Source organism: Terrapene carolina, unplaced genomic scaffold, assembly GCF_002925995.2.
Source record: "Terrapene carolina triunguis isolate 2854851 unplaced genomic scaffold, T_m_triunguis-2.0 Scaffold88, whole genome shotgun sequence".
NCBI lineage: Eukaryota > Metazoa > Chordata > Testudines > Emydidae > Terrapene > Terrapene triunguis.
Genome location: NW_020664439.1, coordinates 16495420 through 16512216, shown reverse-complemented (window position 1 = coordinate 16512216; position 16797 = coordinate 16495420). Strand labels below are relative to the sequence as shown.

At 42.8% G+C, this 16797-nt stretch overlaps 2 protein-coding genes across 2 annotated transcripts in view; both read right to left on the bottom strand.

Annotated features, from left to right (window-relative positions):
• DAW1 (dynein assembly factor with WD repeats 1) overlaps positions 1 to 6876 on the bottom strand; it is a 37950-nt gene extending 31074 nt beyond the window's left edge. Inside the window, exons 1-2 of the mRNA XM_029911112.1 lie at positions 6780 to 6876; positions 16 to 123 (exon numbers count right to left, since the gene is read on the bottom strand). Coding sequence (XP_029766972.1) covers positions 16 to 123; positions 6780 to 6876 — 205 coding nt within the window. The remainder of the gene's footprint in view (positions 1 to 15; positions 124 to 6779) is intronic.
• Positions 6877 to 10677: 3801 nt separating this feature from the next.
• On the bottom strand, positions 10678 to 12505 carry LOC112103448 (C-C motif chemokine 20-like). Its single transcript, XM_024195214.1, has 4 exons — positions 12430 to 12505; positions 11779 to 11893; positions 11155 to 11232; positions 10678 to 10705 (listed from the first exon to the last, which is right to left on the bottom strand). Exons 1-4 carry the CDS (start codon positions 12503 to 12505, stop codon positions 10678 to 10680), a joined length of 297 nt encoding a protein of 98 aa, XP_024050982.1.
• Positions 12506 to 16797: the final 4292 nt, after the last annotated feature.

Genomic DNA, 16797 nt, shown 5'->3' with positions numbered 1-16797 from the left:
GCGCGGGGCACGCACACATCCGGGAGGGGAGGGGCAGAGCCCGGGGAGCAACGAGCTGGGGGTCCGCGGGCCGCGCCTCTGCCCCACAGGCATGTCGGGGGCGGGGATCCAGCCCCAGCCGCCCTTACGGTGCTTACGCCCTCGGGCGGCACTGGCCCCGGCCTCCACGGGGGGGAATTTCCTGCTCCCCATCGCACCGCGTCAGCTCCCAGGCCGAGCCCGGAGTTGTCCTGCAGCGAGAGGAGCCCCATCGCACCGCGCCACCCCCCGGCGGAGCCGCCCAGCGCAGCACGGGGAGCGCACACGGGCCCCAGCGTGCGCCAGCCTGGCCCGTGAGCCCCAGCGCTACATCCACGGACTCCCCGCAGCTTTTCCTTGTAGGACACAGACGGTACCAAAGTGCAGCCCCGCCCCCAGCATCCCCCTGCAGCCCCCAAAGCTATGGCTAGTGTCGTGTTAACACACCGGGGGGTTAGTTAGACCTTTAAGGGCATTTTCTGTTCAGCTTTTAGTCTCTGTCTTTCTGCACCAAGACATTTGGGCACAGAAAATAGTAAGGGCAATAAAGGCCTGCTAAATTAAAAGCTCAGACAGGATGCCTTGTCCAGGTACGAAAGTTACCGGGAAGTCTGGTTGTAGAGGATCCCTCTCTTTCTTTGTGCCTAATGCAAAAAAAAAAAAAAAATAGGAAAGCATATTAAGGGTAAGAAAAACAAAAAAGAGCATAATAGAAATTAGTGTGCCAGTTTTTGTCATCTTTCACCCCCACACACACCTAACTGACTTCAGTGATGTCACTGGGTAACCAAGGATAAGATTGGGTCCTATATGTTTATACCATTTCTTCAAGGGTGAAAACATATGTAAAACTAATTTAAATACAAAAGAGGATAACAGTGCAGAAAATATAGATGGACTGGTCATAATTTAAAAGGGATGCAGGACATTGTATTCAATAATTTCCCAGTTTTATTTTGTAGTTGGCAATGTAACAAAGTAAACCTGCACAAAAAAGAGAAAATTACAGTTGCTTAAACCAGATACTTTAGATAAGAACATAAAATAACAACAGCTCTGTACTGGGTCACCCCAAAGGTTCATCTAGCCCAGTATCCTGTCTTCCGACAGTGGCCAGTGTGAGGTGCCCCAGAGGGAATGAACAGAGCAGGTAGTCATCAAGTGATCCATCCCGTCGCCCATTCCCAGCTTCTGGCAAACAGAGGCTAGGGACACCATCCCTGTCCATCCTGGCTAATAGCCACTGATGGACCTATCCTCCATGAACTTATCCAGGTTTTTTTTTTTGAACCCTGTTATAGGCTTGTCCTTCACAGCATCCTCTGGCAAGGAGTTCCACAGGTTGACACTGTGTTGTGTGAAAAAATACTTCCCTTTGTTTGTTTTAAATCTGCTGCCTATTAATTTCATTTGGTATCCCCTAGTTCTTGTGTTATGAGAGGGAGTAAATAACATTGCCATATTACTTTCTCCACACCACTCATGACTTTATAAACCTCTATCATATCCCCCCTTAGTCGTCTCTTTTCCAAGCTGAAAAATCACAGTTTTATTAATCTCTCCTCATATAGCAGCTGTTCCATACCCCTAATCATGATGAGTCCAGAGTGAGTGATACTTACGCTACTTCATCACCAGGTTGAAGGGACAACAATGAATTTAAAAGAAAGAGAAATCGGAACTTAGGCTCACACCAGAACTGGGGCCCAGTCCTCACAGCTCATTCACTCACACAAGCATTGATTAAAGACAATTGGACTGTTCCGATAGTGGCTGCTGGATTGGGTCCTGATGATGAAGAATTAGATACTTTTATCACTTTTCAGTTGCTCTGCGTTCTAAAGAGGCAGGAGCATCAATCTAATACATATTTAAAAGCTACTTGGAAACCAAGAAGCTACTAAATGCCTAAAGAAAATGCCAGTAATTTAAGAAACTAAGTAAAGCTCAAAAGTCAAAACCCTGGTCAGAGACAGAAGAGGAAGGCTTTAAAATATATAGTACGAACAGAGGTAATCAGCAAGGAGTCATGAAAGGATGATGATTCATGGTAAATATGGTAAAAGTGTTATGCAGAAATAACTCAGAGCATCAACAGGGGGAAGCAGTGGACATGTTTTGCTTTAAAAAAAATCTCATAGCAGATGAAAGGCCAATCTAATATGTCAACATAAGTATAGTATAGGTCAGAGTTCAATAACCCATGAATTTTTCAAAACATCCTTACAGCTCCCTGCAGTTTATCCTTTTAAGACAGTCCTTTGGTGTATGAAAGTTAGGAAATATGGTACAATAGCAAATTCCAGATTTACTTGAGTGCCTGGGGTTTCTTTACTTTTTGTTTGGATTTGTTTGCTTGTTTTTAATTTTTTCCATTGTCTTATTTGTATTTAGAAAGTCATTTATTGTGGGGTGGATAAGAAGATAATTTCAATAAAAACAATAATTTTAGATTTATCGGAAGCAGAGTCTCCTTCCAATTAACTCTTGCCACATAACTGTATAGAGTGAACTTTCTTTGAACAGCCTCTATGTTCCCTCGGTTCTCAACAGCCCTTTCAGTTGCATTCTATCCAAGTTTGCATTTTTACATTTAAACATTTTTGCTATCCTTTCAATAGAAATGTTGGTTCAATATTAAGTATAAACAACAGTTTCCCAGATTAACTCCTCCCATTCTGCTCTCCCCAACACACCCACTTATATATCCTTATTGATACCTCCCATATTTGTTAACACTGAGGGCCTGATTCTTCTCTTCCAATGGTGTAAGTCAGGAGTATTTGGAACTCCATTGAAATCACATAATACAAACATCTCGGACCTTTTTTGAATCATTCTCATTCTGTTGTCACCTCATTACTGTGTTATTCTTGAGAAATATGCTTGTTTCAAGATGCTGTGTGTCATATGTCTATGCAAAAGTTAGCAGGGGATTCAGTGCCATTGGTATTACAATCTAAAGTTTTAGGATTGAGGGAGATTAGCTAGATGGAATAGTTGATTTGTCGCATCAGGGGCTAGATTGGCCTGAGAAAAACAAAACAAAACAAACATTAGTAACTAGAAGAACCCTAACTAACCAGGAACATCTTCACTGCTACTCCACAGGCTGGAACTTCCCAGCACACAGCTCAGCTAACTGAAGTTCGTGTTGGGGACAGTACTGTATGCATATAGCATTACAAAAATGCAGCCACCTGTGGGGTGGAGGCAGGGGTGAAAGTAACATTCAACGCTTACTGGTACGGGGACTGGCTCTGGGGCCCCAGAAGAGGTGGGGCCTCAGGCAGCCCATCTGAGTTGCCTGGCCCGCGCCACCCAGGGCTTCAGTGGCTATTTAAAGGGCCCGGGACTCTGGCCACCGCTACTGCAGCAGCGGCAGCCGGAACCCCAGGCCCTTTTAAATCGCTGGCCCCGGGGTAACTGCTTTCCCCGGGGCGGGGGGCAAAAGGGACAACAATGTTAAAGCGCTGCCACGGCAGCGCTTTAAGCAGGGTCCTTTGCCATGGCAGCGCTTTAAGGACCCTACTTAAAGCACTGCCACGGCAGCCCTTCAGTGTCAGCTGTGTACAGGCTGGGAGCGGCAACCACTTTTTACCAATACGCCGTACCAGCCCGTACCGCCTTACTTTCACCCCTGGGTGGAGGGAAATAGCCAACTAATGCACAATATTATGAGGAGAAATATTAGCTAGAAACACTTGGCAAACTCAGTGCCATGGGGTTTTTAGTGTCTGCAGAGAGCAGAGGTTCTCAAACTGGGGGTTGGGACCCCTCAGGGGGTCACAAGGTTATTACATGGGGGGGGTCGCGAGCTGTCAGCCTCCACCCCAAACCCCGCTTTGCCTCCAGCATTTATAATGGTGTTAAATATATTAAAAAATATATATATTAATTTATAAAGGGAGGGTCACACTCAGAGGCTTGCTGTGTGAAAGGGGTCACCAGTACAAAAGTTTGAGAACCACTGGCAGAGAGCCTCTTGGTATATAAAGCCAGTTTCAAAAGACCCACATACATTGCTCGGAATTTAAAATACCTACACTGGAAGTAAGTTTGCACTGCTGATACAACCTTTAACTAGTTTTAATCTATGGATGAAGTAATCAGCTGTTATGCAGAGAGATCAAAAGTATTGACATTATCAGCATGCAAGATTAACTTCTTGTGCACGGCTTTTGCATTTTAGCCTGTGTTAGCAGTGCTTCAGGAAAGGCAAAAAGCTTGATAAGCCTTGTCACCTGTCAGTATTTAAAAACCTTTGAAAGGCTTAATAAACACATCTAGAGCACTTGGACCCAACTGAATTTGACTGTATGAGGGGGAAATAATGCAACTACAATGAGCAATATCCCCCTGAGGCCCCATACCTCTTTAACTCTCTACCAGTTCAGTTCACATTACAAAAAATCTCTCTGTACTTAAGCCAAAGTGTCACTCTAAGAAGAAAGTGTTTCTTACTCAAACCTAACTTTGCTTGCACAGAAGGGTGGTTTTTAGGCTTCCTGATTTAAAGTTGTATCATGACCCACTTGCTCTCAAGTAGGTCACTCTGTGGTATTCTGTACTAAATCATGAAATCCCTAGGGTAAATTAAGCAAGGGGAAGATTTTAAAAAGCCACTTCCTATTTTTGCTGTGTTAGTCATGGGTGTAATGAGCTTTTTCCAGGGGTGAGGGGGGTGTTAGTAGCCATACTGGAAGAACATGATGGGCCATCCCCTTCCTTCTTTATCTGTATGTTGTCCCCTCCCATATGAATTCAGAAAGATTGCATAATGACACTTCCGTATTTCTGCCTGGTTAACTAAAATGGCCAGAGGGAGTTTTGTCCAAGGAAATTTATAGTGCTGTTTGTTTGGGAATGGAATTCCCCACTTCCAGTGCCCTCTAAACACACACAAACACTTCCCTTGTGCCCCATCAGAGATTCAGGAAGTTTTCTTAGTCTGTTCACATTTCAGCTATGTTAATCATGGCTATAACCTGTGATAAATGTAGCTATATAATTAACAGTTGCATTTCTGTATAATGCACCTTACAATTTCTAGGCATCTGCTGTCTGCATAGGTAGTTGCCATTATGTGCATCAGAATTGATATGTTACACAGGAGACAAACTGTGCTCCATTCTGGACACTCGACTTCTGTTTTTTATGTGCTGTTTCTTCTAATCTAAAAAAAGTCTAAAAATATGTTTGCTCTTTGTGTTCGAAAAACATAACCAACTTCTTCTGTGCATGTAAACGTGTGCATGTGTGGTGCAATTAGCATGAGCTAGAGCTAGTCCTCTCAAAAGAACGTCATGCTTTCCCCTTCTGCGCTTCCCACTTCCTCCAGCCCTGGACACTTGTTCACCCTTCTCCACCCAGTCAGCCTAGTTCAACAAATTCCTAGTTCCCTCCCTCTTTGCCTGGTTTCTCAGGCAGCTTCCCTTCCTAAATGCTTTTATATAGGGAAGCTTCTCCCCTTTCTTAATCCCACGTGGCTGCTAAGCAGAGGGGCAAGGAGCAGAGAAGGCTTTGGGCCATCAATAAAACACATAACTTACCTCCCCCTATGATAATTCATAGCTTCCTTCCTTGTTCCTTCTATGGTCCAAATCAGAAAGGAATGGAGGCTCCTGCTCAATGGGAGCTCTGTGCTACACACTCAGGATAGCAAGGCTGGCACACTAGGCCCGGCTGCAGAGTGTTTGCTCAGCCATTCCATGGTTGAAGCCTGTGCGGGCCCACAACAGGGAAGATGATGGTCAATAAGCAATCCTGATGCACTTTCTAAATAAGGAAAAGAGATGCTTGTTATGCATACTGGGTATTTTGCCTACATATGCATTGGCAGTATGAGAACCGCAGACCCCTTGTGGGAGGCACCACAGCTAACTGATTCATGAAAGGACAAAAAACTTTCAACAAAATAGTTTTCTGTCAGAAAATGCAGTTTCGTTGAAATCAAAATGGAAATGTGTCAATTGCGATTAAATTTTCAATAGTCAAAACGATTTGTTTTTACTTTTTCCTATCATTTTGATAAATTTAATTAATATTTTAATATACTATAAAAGTCTCAATTGTAATAGATTATACTCATCTATTTTTGTATAATTTTATAGTGTTTTTACATTTTGACCTTATCAAAGCAAAATGATTCAAATATTAAAAACAAAATATTTTAATGTCTCAATCAAAATTATTCAGAATTTCTGTCCTGTGAGAAATTATGAAACTTTGACTTTTTGTTCTGTTTGGGAATTAAATCAAATGTCAGAATTTCCCATAGAACAGAAATTGTTTTCTGACCAGCTCTAGTGTATATATACTTTGGCTAAATCTGTTACAGCCATAGAGTAGCGTGCCAAAGCAGGCATTTTTGGAGCTATGCATAACCATTTTGATTTCTATTTCTGACATCCTGGTCTATCAAAAAGATGCCTTCTGCAACCAGGAATTGCCATGTTTGAGTGAGTAGTGAAGTTAGGGTGACCAGACAGCAAGTGTGAAAAATCGGGACGGGGTGAGGGGTAATAGGAGCCTATATAAGAAAAAGATACAAAAATCAGGACTGTCCCTATAAAATCGGGGCATCTGGTCACCCTAAGTGAAGTTTACCAAGCTAATGTCTTCTGCTCTCCTGATGGAGGGCTGTCTCTTTCTATATCTTTCAGGCTCCCATTTCCCCACTTTATAGGTGATTTCATTAGACTTGTACCAAGCCTACTGTGTTGCAAAGATATCATTTCTGGCTAGACATTGACACATACATCTACTTTCACTTGAAAGGTTATTGTATGTATACTTGATGAACGATTTATCTACTGTTTCCATCAGCAGACTTGAGCACAGTTCACAGCTACTCATTTTAGAAGAAACCTGGTATCCGAAGAAGTGAGGTTTTTACCCACGAAAGCTTATGCCCAAATAAATCTGTTAGTCTTTAAGGTGCCACCAGACTCCTTGTTGTTCTGGTAACCATAGGAATTAGCCACATTTTTACTTATCTCTACCATCCAAAAGGGAATGAGAAGATAGACTTTGAAATAAGGTCATATTGTGCACAACACCCAAGGACTTTCTTGTCCCATGGCTTTAGGGCAGGTATTACTCCACTATGGAAGAGATTATTATTTGTATTACACTAATGCCTAAAGGCCCCGGACAGTATTGAGGGCACATGTGTTATGTTTGTTACACTTGGGTCAGTGCATCCTTCAACTAACCAGTCTCTAGTGGTGTTCATGCTGTATTAACTAATCTCTTCCTTCTTACAAGGGACAGGGGTCAGCGTTCTGTAATTAAGGATATCTATGTATCTATCAGTCTCCGTTACTGTGACATCTGAACAGGCTATGACAACATCAAGAGGCAAACTCTTCACTAATACTTGTTGGCAATTGGGTCCATCTCCACTAGGCATAGAGAAGGAAAGAATAGGCAAAGCTACTTATGAACTATGACTGCAATGTTTTGACTACAGTAGAACTTCAGAGGTATGAACACCTCAGGAATGAAGGTTGTTCGTAACTCTGAAATGTATGTAACTGAACAAAATGTTATGGCTGTTCTTTCAAAAGTTTACAACTGAACATTGACTTAATACAGCTTTGAAACTTTACTATGCAGAAGAAAAATTCTGCTTTCCTTTTTTTTTTTTTTTTTTTAGTAGTATACATTTAACAGAATTGTACTGTATTACCTTCTTTTTTTTTTTTTCTGTCTCTGCTTTTAGCTGATTGTACTTCCAGTTCCAAATGAGCTGTGTGGTTGACCGATCAGTTCGTAACTCTGCATTCGTAACTCTAATACTGTTCTACCGTATCTGATAGCTCAAGTCATCATACCCTATGACTGCAAGTGGTGTCCGTTGCAAATTGCTCCATTTTAGGGACATTACCATGGAACTGCAGTATTGCCAATCTCAAGTGTTCAAAAATCATGAGTCAGGCTCCCCCCCCCCCAAAAAAAAACATGAGATTGGCTTAAAATAATACATTTTGGGTTCTTTTTATTTGCCTTTTGATTTCAAGTCATGTTTTCAGGCTTTTCTCTGCAACCATGAGGGCTAGAAAAAAATCACTTTTTAAAGAAAATGAAAGTTGAGAGTCTCATGTAATCAAAGGATTCCAGGAGCTGGGGCTTTAAGAAACAAACCAAATATTGAGAGACTCAGTACAAACATAAGAATTGGCAACACTGACTGATCAGCCAGAGAAGCCATATGAACAGCCCACTGGGGGCTCTGAGGTGACCTGCGCAGTCCACAGGGCAATAACATTTTGTATTGTTCTTCCATGTAGGAAAAGAAAGATTGGGCTCCTTACAGTACTACTAACTTAGATTATATAGATAGCATGAACATGCTTAGTGGGGAACTAGTGGCAGCACCACAGGAAGTCCTCTTGCACTTCTCCATATGACGGTTAGCATTTAGCCCGATTAACAGGCCCAGGAATAGAAGTCTTCTATCCACAGAACAGGTACAGCACAAGCTGTACTTCAACACCCACCTTCAGGGACCACCTCAGGTAACTACTTCCATGGCTAGTCACACCATAGCCTCTCAGCTGATAGTGCATGTAAAGGTCTTCTGTGCTTCCCATTCCTGAACTTTTGTGATACAAACCAAATATGGTAACAGATAAACTCCCTCTGTTTGACTGAGGCACAATTGTGCTCAGAACAATTTGTTATGTGGAACAAATACACAGTAGACATCAGTTCTTCTGTAAGATTTCCCCCCCCCCCCCATGTCCACTGCCTTCATGAGGCAAAGAGTGGGTAAGGGGAGGGGGAGCCATTGTTTTTAATTTACATTTATGGATGCACGGCAATGAGAAGTATAATTCCGGGAGCATAGGAACAGTGATCTGGATATTCATGAACAAAAAATGTTTTATTTCAGGAGTATGTATTCATATCAGCAGCTTTTGGGGAGGAGGTAGCTAATGCAATGTTTTATCATCACATTTACGATCACCATGTTTTCCCTCTCAAACCTTTGCATTTTAAACATACAATATCTACTCCTGAGGGCATTCTGTGTCAAAAAATTAAAAATTCTGCACACAATATTTTAAAATTCTACAAATTTTATTTGTCAAATAAATGTGGAGGCTCCAGTGTGGCAGTGGAGAGCACAGGCCACTGGCTGCACAGAGGTGGGAGATCACTGTGCAGCTCCCCCCTGGAGAGACAGACTCAACAGTGAGGCTGCACCCAATCCTGACACAGCACAAGGACCAGGCCTGCCCCAGAAACACCCCAGTGCCCTGCCTCTCCATGCCAAGTGCACCAGGTGTGGGTAGGCAGGCTCAGCAAGGCAGGATCCAAGTATAGAGGGGCTTAGTAGGGGGGATCCAGCTGTGGGTCGAGAGGGTTGTGTGTGTGGCAATCTGGGGGCGGGCGGCTCAGTGGGGGATCTGGATGCACAGGAGCTTACTGGGGGGTTCTGGGTGCAGGAGCAATGGGACTCTGCAGGGGGGTCCAGGTGAAGGTGGTTGAGGCTCAGCAGGGGGTGGGGATCTGGGTATGGAGGATATAGAGCTCGGCAGGTGGATCTGGATGTGGGGGGCTCAGTTGCAGGTCCAGATGCTGGGGGGGGGAACCAAGTGCAGCTGGTTGGGGCTTAGTGGGGTGGGGATCTGGGTACTCATCACAGTGATCCAGGTGCAGGAGGAGTGGGGCTCATCGTGGGGGGTTCTGAGTGCTGGGGGTGAGGCTCGGTGAGAGGGTCTGGGTATGAGGGGGTCTGGATGCACAGGGGTTGGGCAGATGGGGGAGCAGCTCCACATACAGTGATCCCTCCCACTGCAGCTGAGGAGCGATGGGTGCAGGAAGCAGGTGGGGGAGAGTTTTCAAAGCTTCCTGCAGCCTGGGGAGAAACTGGGTGGGGGGTGGGTCTGACCCAGCCCCGGATGCCATGCAGAGGAAGAGGAAGTCCTGTCCTCCCCCCAGCCCACCTGGATCTAGCAGCTGAGCCCGGTGCAGGGTAGGAGTCACCAGCCGGGTCTTCCCCAGTCCTGCCCCACAGTGATTTACCTCTCTGCCGGCTGCCCTGTGCACCCAAAACATACTGGTTGGGAGGGCTGCATGACTGCTTCTGTGGCTTTCCTTTGCTTCCCAGTCAGAAAGTCATTTTTCTGTGGGGAAGCAAAGAAATCTGTGGGGGACACAAATTCTGTGCATGCGCAGTGGCGCAGAATTCCCCCAGGAGTAAATACTTACGTTTCATCCATTGTCTTTATATTAAATATTCACTTTAGCCTATGTTATTTTTCAACAACACTAGAAATTAAGGGAAACTCTTTTAGACAAAAAAATGAAGTGAACAGAATACCTTGTTTTATTTATGCTAATGTGCACGAATACACTGTACATTAAACCCAGTAGGGCACACAGTACCCAATACACATGTATCATATTCTATTTTACACAGTAATCAAACATGTAATATATATGGTTGCAAAGAAAAAGAAACTTTTACACAGTGCTTAAGTCAAGCAAACAAGTGATGCAATATGAATCAACTTCAGTAGTTCAGTGGTTCCAAAGAAGCCAGCAATAAGTAGATAGCAAGCACACAACAGTGTACAATGAGACGATTCTAACCTAGGTTAGGTTCTGCAGCCCACCTCTCTGTCTACTTCCAGTTCAGAAACTGTCTTACATTGACATCTTCTTGAGCTTTTTGCTGTAAAAATATAGAGAAAAAGCATGGATAAGCTTCTGGTACTACTTTAGTCAGAGGGTCAAATGCATTGCTGGTGTAAACAGGTGCAGCTCCACAGCACTCAGTTGTGTTGCATGAATTTACATCAGCAACTAATTTAGCTAAAGATTTGAAATTTGCGTTTCTCTTCTCCATTATAGTATTTGCAATCTATGGCATTATCCTATCTGGGGTTAGGGGCAAATGGAATACCTGTCTCCATCCTGACCCTATCAGTCCTAAAACAAATGTGCTCCCAACACCCCCTTCTCCTCTGCACAAGAAAAGCAAGAAGAGAAAGACACGTTTCAAAATGTACCCAGCCATGCTTGTACACCCAGTCCCCTGTAAGAGCTTAGATATGCCACTGTCAGTGGATACTTAGTCACACTCAGTTTTGGCCAGGCTAATAGATTTGAAGGTATTCCTACCTCAGCCAAAGAAGACGCTTCTTAACCCAGTTGTCTTCTGGATTTGCACATGCTTTCAACCCACCCTTTGTGTGGAAACTGGAAGGAAAGGTAGAGGGAATAATGACAATAAGGTTCTGCTATTGAGCCATAAAGAGCTGCATTCAACAGAACACTAATTCAATAGAACAAAATGCATGATATGGGTACTCGACTCAAAAGTAGAGGCAGAAGAGTTCAGTTTAACTGTGAAAGGACAATTTAGAATAATGATCACTATTTCACAGAAATTCATTTTCTAGTAATATGAAGTATGTCTTATAGTGCCAACATGGAGCACCTTTGCCATTGTCCGTATCTTTGCTTAGCATTTCAAAACACGGGGGACTTAAATGTGCAGCATACAGATACTGTGTGAGAATGTGAGTCAAGCACTTCCCTAATATTTATGTCCTATAGGTATAAAAGTTATTTCTACTTTAAATGAATTTTATAGGATTAGATTTCATAGATCCAAATAAGGAAATAACGTTTATTTATGATTAAAGCCATTTCCCCTTTAGTCTAGGTTAAAAGACCAAGTCTTGTGGCGTAAGTACAGATAGTGGTCCATTGCAACTAAATCTCTTTCAGCTGGTAACTTACATGATAGCACCGATGTCACAGACTTCATTTGATAACTGCTCTGTGTAGCCATTGATGGTCCGACGAGGTAGCTCAGTTTTCATGTAGGAGAGGCAGCAGTCTTGATTGCTTTGGGCTGAAATGGGGAAAAATGTGTTACAAATAAGTGAAATAGAATTAATTTTCATCCCGTTGGTGGGACAAATACCTCAAATTAAGGCTGTTTGATAATCCCTTTAGTGGGGCTAAGACAGCTCTGTAGCGATAGGAAAGCTCATCATAAAAAAAACCCAAAGATTTAAAAGTAAAAATAGCAGCAAATAAACCCCAAGTGTTCAGTGCTGACACCTCAGCTGGCATTGTCAGCAGTGGTGACTAAGATTAATTATGCACAGAGACAGCTACAGTACCTAAGAAGTGATGCCCAGAATCGGTTGAGTTTGGCTGGAAAGCTTGCACAGCTACCTTTCATACTATATCAGTTCTCTGGCAATTTTCATTACAAAATAAAATTAAAGAAAGAAGCAGGGAGGGGAGAGCCCTGCACAACAGTGTAATGCCCTAGGAGACTTGCTGCTACCCTCACAGCTTAAATTACTCAACGTAATTATCATACTCCCTACCGATATTTCTACCTCTAGACATGTGGCCCCAAAAGCAAACATTACTCACCCTCAGAAGTGCAGAAGAGGCACAGCAGCCCCACCAAAGAAGCCAGGATAAAGGTCATGCTGCTAAAGCCTGTCATTTTCAGCTCAATAGTTGAGTTTACTTAAAGCTTCACTTAAGGTATATCAGAAAATCAGCTGCTCTGAACTGATTACTTTGGCCATGGACAACCTGCTTATAATGTCTGCTCGTGACCTCAGGAAATTCCTACAAGGGTGTGTTCCATTCTCCTTTCGGAGGGTATTTCCTTCAACCGTTCCTTTAGGCTGGTTAACCTGCTTCATGACATCACAGGCATCAACTCTCTGGGGACTTTTTTCTCCAATAAGGATGGAAAACAAATTCAGCTGAGAAGGAAATAAAAAACCCTGTGAGCTCATGGTTATGTGGGTGAAGCACCTGAGCCCTTGTGGGTGGGGCCCCAAGCGACAGCAGACGAGACAGAGAGCCCACACCGAAATGAGCTAGTGCTCTGTTAGCTAAATTTTCACAAACCTCTACTCGGCTCATGTCATAACTGCTTTGAATGCCTTTCCCTGGACACCTCTTCCACAGAAAGCTCACACATCTTTCTCTCCCCACCAAGGCCCTGTGCAAACTCCCCCCACACCCAACTTTGCTCCTCTTATTTCTCCTGTTCTCCTTCTGGCTGCCCATCCTTCCTCCCAAGCCTTCTTTCTAATTACCCCATCTCCATGCAGGCCTACGTGCCTTCATCCAGGCCACTCCTTATATTTGGAACTCTGTTCTCAGGCACCAAATATTCTCTCCCTCTTCATTCAAATACTTTCTCAAAACATACTTCTCCCATGAGCCGTCTCCAAACACATCTGTGTCACTTTGTTCTGGGTCCCTTCCTTGTATCTAAGCTGCTTGGGTCAGAAACACGGTCTTCCTGTACAGCTCCAAGTATCACTGTTGGCATGTTCTCCTGTTTGTCTTACTCTCACATTAGCAAGGGTTGGAACTCTGCAGGGAGTGTGCGTCTTAACTGACCTCTGAGGGTGAATGTGGCTAGTTAGGGTACACCCTGAAAAGGAGGGAGGTGGGATTAACCCACTGGTAGCTTTTGGCTCCAATGGAAAAAAACAGCCCTAAAACCAGTTTAAGCAACTCCTTGAGGATTACTGCTGCATAGAGTTGCCAATCCCCGGCTACTTGGGCCATAGGCAGCCAGCATAAATTAAAGCAACCCAACTTTATTCCAGAGATGGGGCCAGGATGACCGCCACCACAATGGGCACCCATTGTGTTCCTTCCTCAACTCCAAGCAGCATTTGGCTGCAGCTGAGGTGCGTAAAGTTATGCACCTAACTCCATATGTAGGCAACTAAATGGCTTGTTTTCTTAGAGGTGCTGAGCCCCCACAGCTTCTGTTGTTTATTATTTGTACAACTACCATAGCACTCAAAGTGCTTGGTCAAGAGTGAGGCCACATTGTACTAAAAGATGCTGTACAAACACATGGGAAGATACTGTCCCTATCCTGAAAACAGTGTACAATAACTCACTCCTCATGATTCCTGAACCAGTGCTACCAGAATTACAGTTAACTCCTACATTGGGATGGCCTCCAAAATGATATTTAATGAAGCCTTTCTCTGCCTCTCAATTCTCCATCGTGGAGGAGATGAGAGAACAAAACTACCCATGACAGATGTTAGTTACAATGCTTAATGCACTACTCTAGTAATGAGGGCACTATAAGACCCTCTATAGACTAAAATAGATAATAAAATCATCATGAGGATGTTCACTAAAAGCAGTAATAGCCCTTGTCTCAGTCATTGGTACCTTGCTGTGAGGTGAAAACTAGGAATCTCAGTTCCCTTTCTTGAATCCCATCTCCTTTAGAATCACAGACAATTAATTTTGTGGTTAAAAATGTATCCAACCTATACTTGGGAGCCATTTAAAAACAGATTAAAAGAAAACAGTAACAAGTACATACAGTTTGGATTTTAGTAAAACTTTGAATATGGAACCCCATGAAATTGTAGCTGAAAACGTCATTCAAATAGGCTTGGATAAAGCCACTGTAATGGGAACTGAAATCTGGCTACAGAGCTTTAAACAAAGGGTAATGACCAATAACAGACTTTGAGGAGAAGTGTCAAACTGCCACCAGATGCTTCTTGTGGTTTAAATACTGTAAAGGAATCTCTAAGATGATATTTAGTCAAAAGCCCGAAATTCAGGGAGAGGGGAGGTGTGGCGCTATTTTGGTGGCCAAGAGGGAACAGATCCAGATTGAGATAAAAGATTAGCATTCAGGGAAGGAAGCAGAGGACATAAAGAGAGATGGGGAAATGAAACGGTGATTAAATTAACCAAAGGAAACTGTTAGAAAGGAAAAGTCTAGACAGAGTTCAGATAAGACTTAATTAAAAATAGGATCTAGAAATATAATGAAGAAAAAAAACAAAGGATCTTTAAGTAAACCAAAAATTCAAAGTCAACAATGAAGATGGATTTCTTAATAGCAGTAAGTTAGAACCAGATCATGGTCACAGACTCATTTATAGCCAGAAGGGACCATTGTGATAATCTTTTCTAGTTTCTAAGAAGATTGAAATACAGGAGATCTCTGAATAGAGCAGGCCATAGATTTTACCCAGCAATTCCTGCATCTGGCCCCAGTAACTTATGATCCCCCACTGAGTTCAATGGGAATTTGCTACAGATATCAACAGGATTTGCCCCTTAAAGCAGAGTTTCCACACCTTGGGAAGAATTATCCTACCACCACTGAAGTCTCAACAGAGGCTCCTGTCAAGGACTGTTATAGTCATGTAGACCTTGTCTACATAACCATTCTTACTCAGCCTTTGAACAAGTTAGGGGTCATGATGGGCTCTAACTAATGGCAACTGTATTATAATTATTGTGAATGTGCTCAGAGCCCAAGAAAGGTGCTTATAATTATATCTCAAAATAAATTAATAAAATCGTTGAACATGGCTTGTGTCAACATATAATTGGCTTATTACTCATTTAGTAACTGATGCCCTTGCCCAAGCCCTTGAGTGGTACATGGGTCTCTTCCCATAAGCAGTTCATAGCACAGCGCCCGATAGCGCACTGCAGCATGGCTAACCTGTGGGAGTGAGCTAAACGAGAGGAAATCTCTGCAAAGTGCTCTTCACAGAGACTGCTTCCTGGTCAATCCACTGAGGTACAGGTCTTGCCACCCACCCCCAACCAGCGAACAAGCCATGAGACTGTCCTGTGAAGATATGTACACTGCTTTTTTTAAACTGTAGCAGAAAGCCAGGCAGGAGGGAGCAGGCAGAGGTCAGTGGGACTGCTCCTGTGCATAAAGTTATACATGTGCTTATATCTTTGGTGGATTGAAGCCTGGTGCCTCCCAGAGAGCCAGCTCTGAAGAGTTGCTGCTTGGACTAAAAAGGTGACTAGTTACATATGCTTTTCGACATTTGGCTGGTTTGGTTTTCAAAGCAGCATCCCCATTACATTATCAAGAAGCAAAGATCGATGGTAGCCTCCATCCCTGAGGTGTTTTTTCCCCTCCTAAATATATTTAGGGACTGGCAGAGGAACTCTCTCAATTTGACTCAGGCAAGATCAGACCAAGAACAGCTGGTCACATGGAACTGATATGCAGTAGATAGCTGCTTTTTTTTTTTTTTTTGCGGGAGGTGGGAGAGAGTTCATATTATATTACACACACACACACACACACACACACACACACACACACACTGTGTAGAGTGAAACAAAAGAGGCATCCATTGTCATTTACAGATGTAGGATAGATAAAGAATGGTTTGGTCTTGATGTTCTGGAACACAAGGGCTTTTGATTTCCAGGGTATACAATACATTGCCAATAAAACAAGTCTCATTTTGGATTTTTAATGTAATTTTTAAAAAGTTTCCACAGACTCCACTTTCTCTCAAGCACATGTTTTTACAGTAGTCTAAAAATATTTAATCCATTTGTTCTTGATCACATTACTTAGAATTAAAAGGGAACAGCTTTTGGCACAAAAAATGCCTATGATGTAACAATAAATAGAATAAATTATCAATTTTACTTATGCTAAATAGCACAAATGACATCCAAATGCTCTAAACCCAATAGGGCACATATTTTGTATAATAGTTTAAAACAGTTTTCTTCTTTACACAGTAATCAAATATTGTATATTAGCAAAGAAAAAAGCAACTTTAACAAAATGCTTAAGTCAAGCAAACAAATGATGCAATATGAATCAACTTCAGTAGTTCAGTGGTTCCAAAGAAGCCAGGAATAATGGTCAGTAAGCACACATCGTGTACAAAGAGATGATTCCAACCTAGTTTAGGTTCTGCAGCCGCCTCTGTGTCTGGTTCCATTTCAAAACCCACA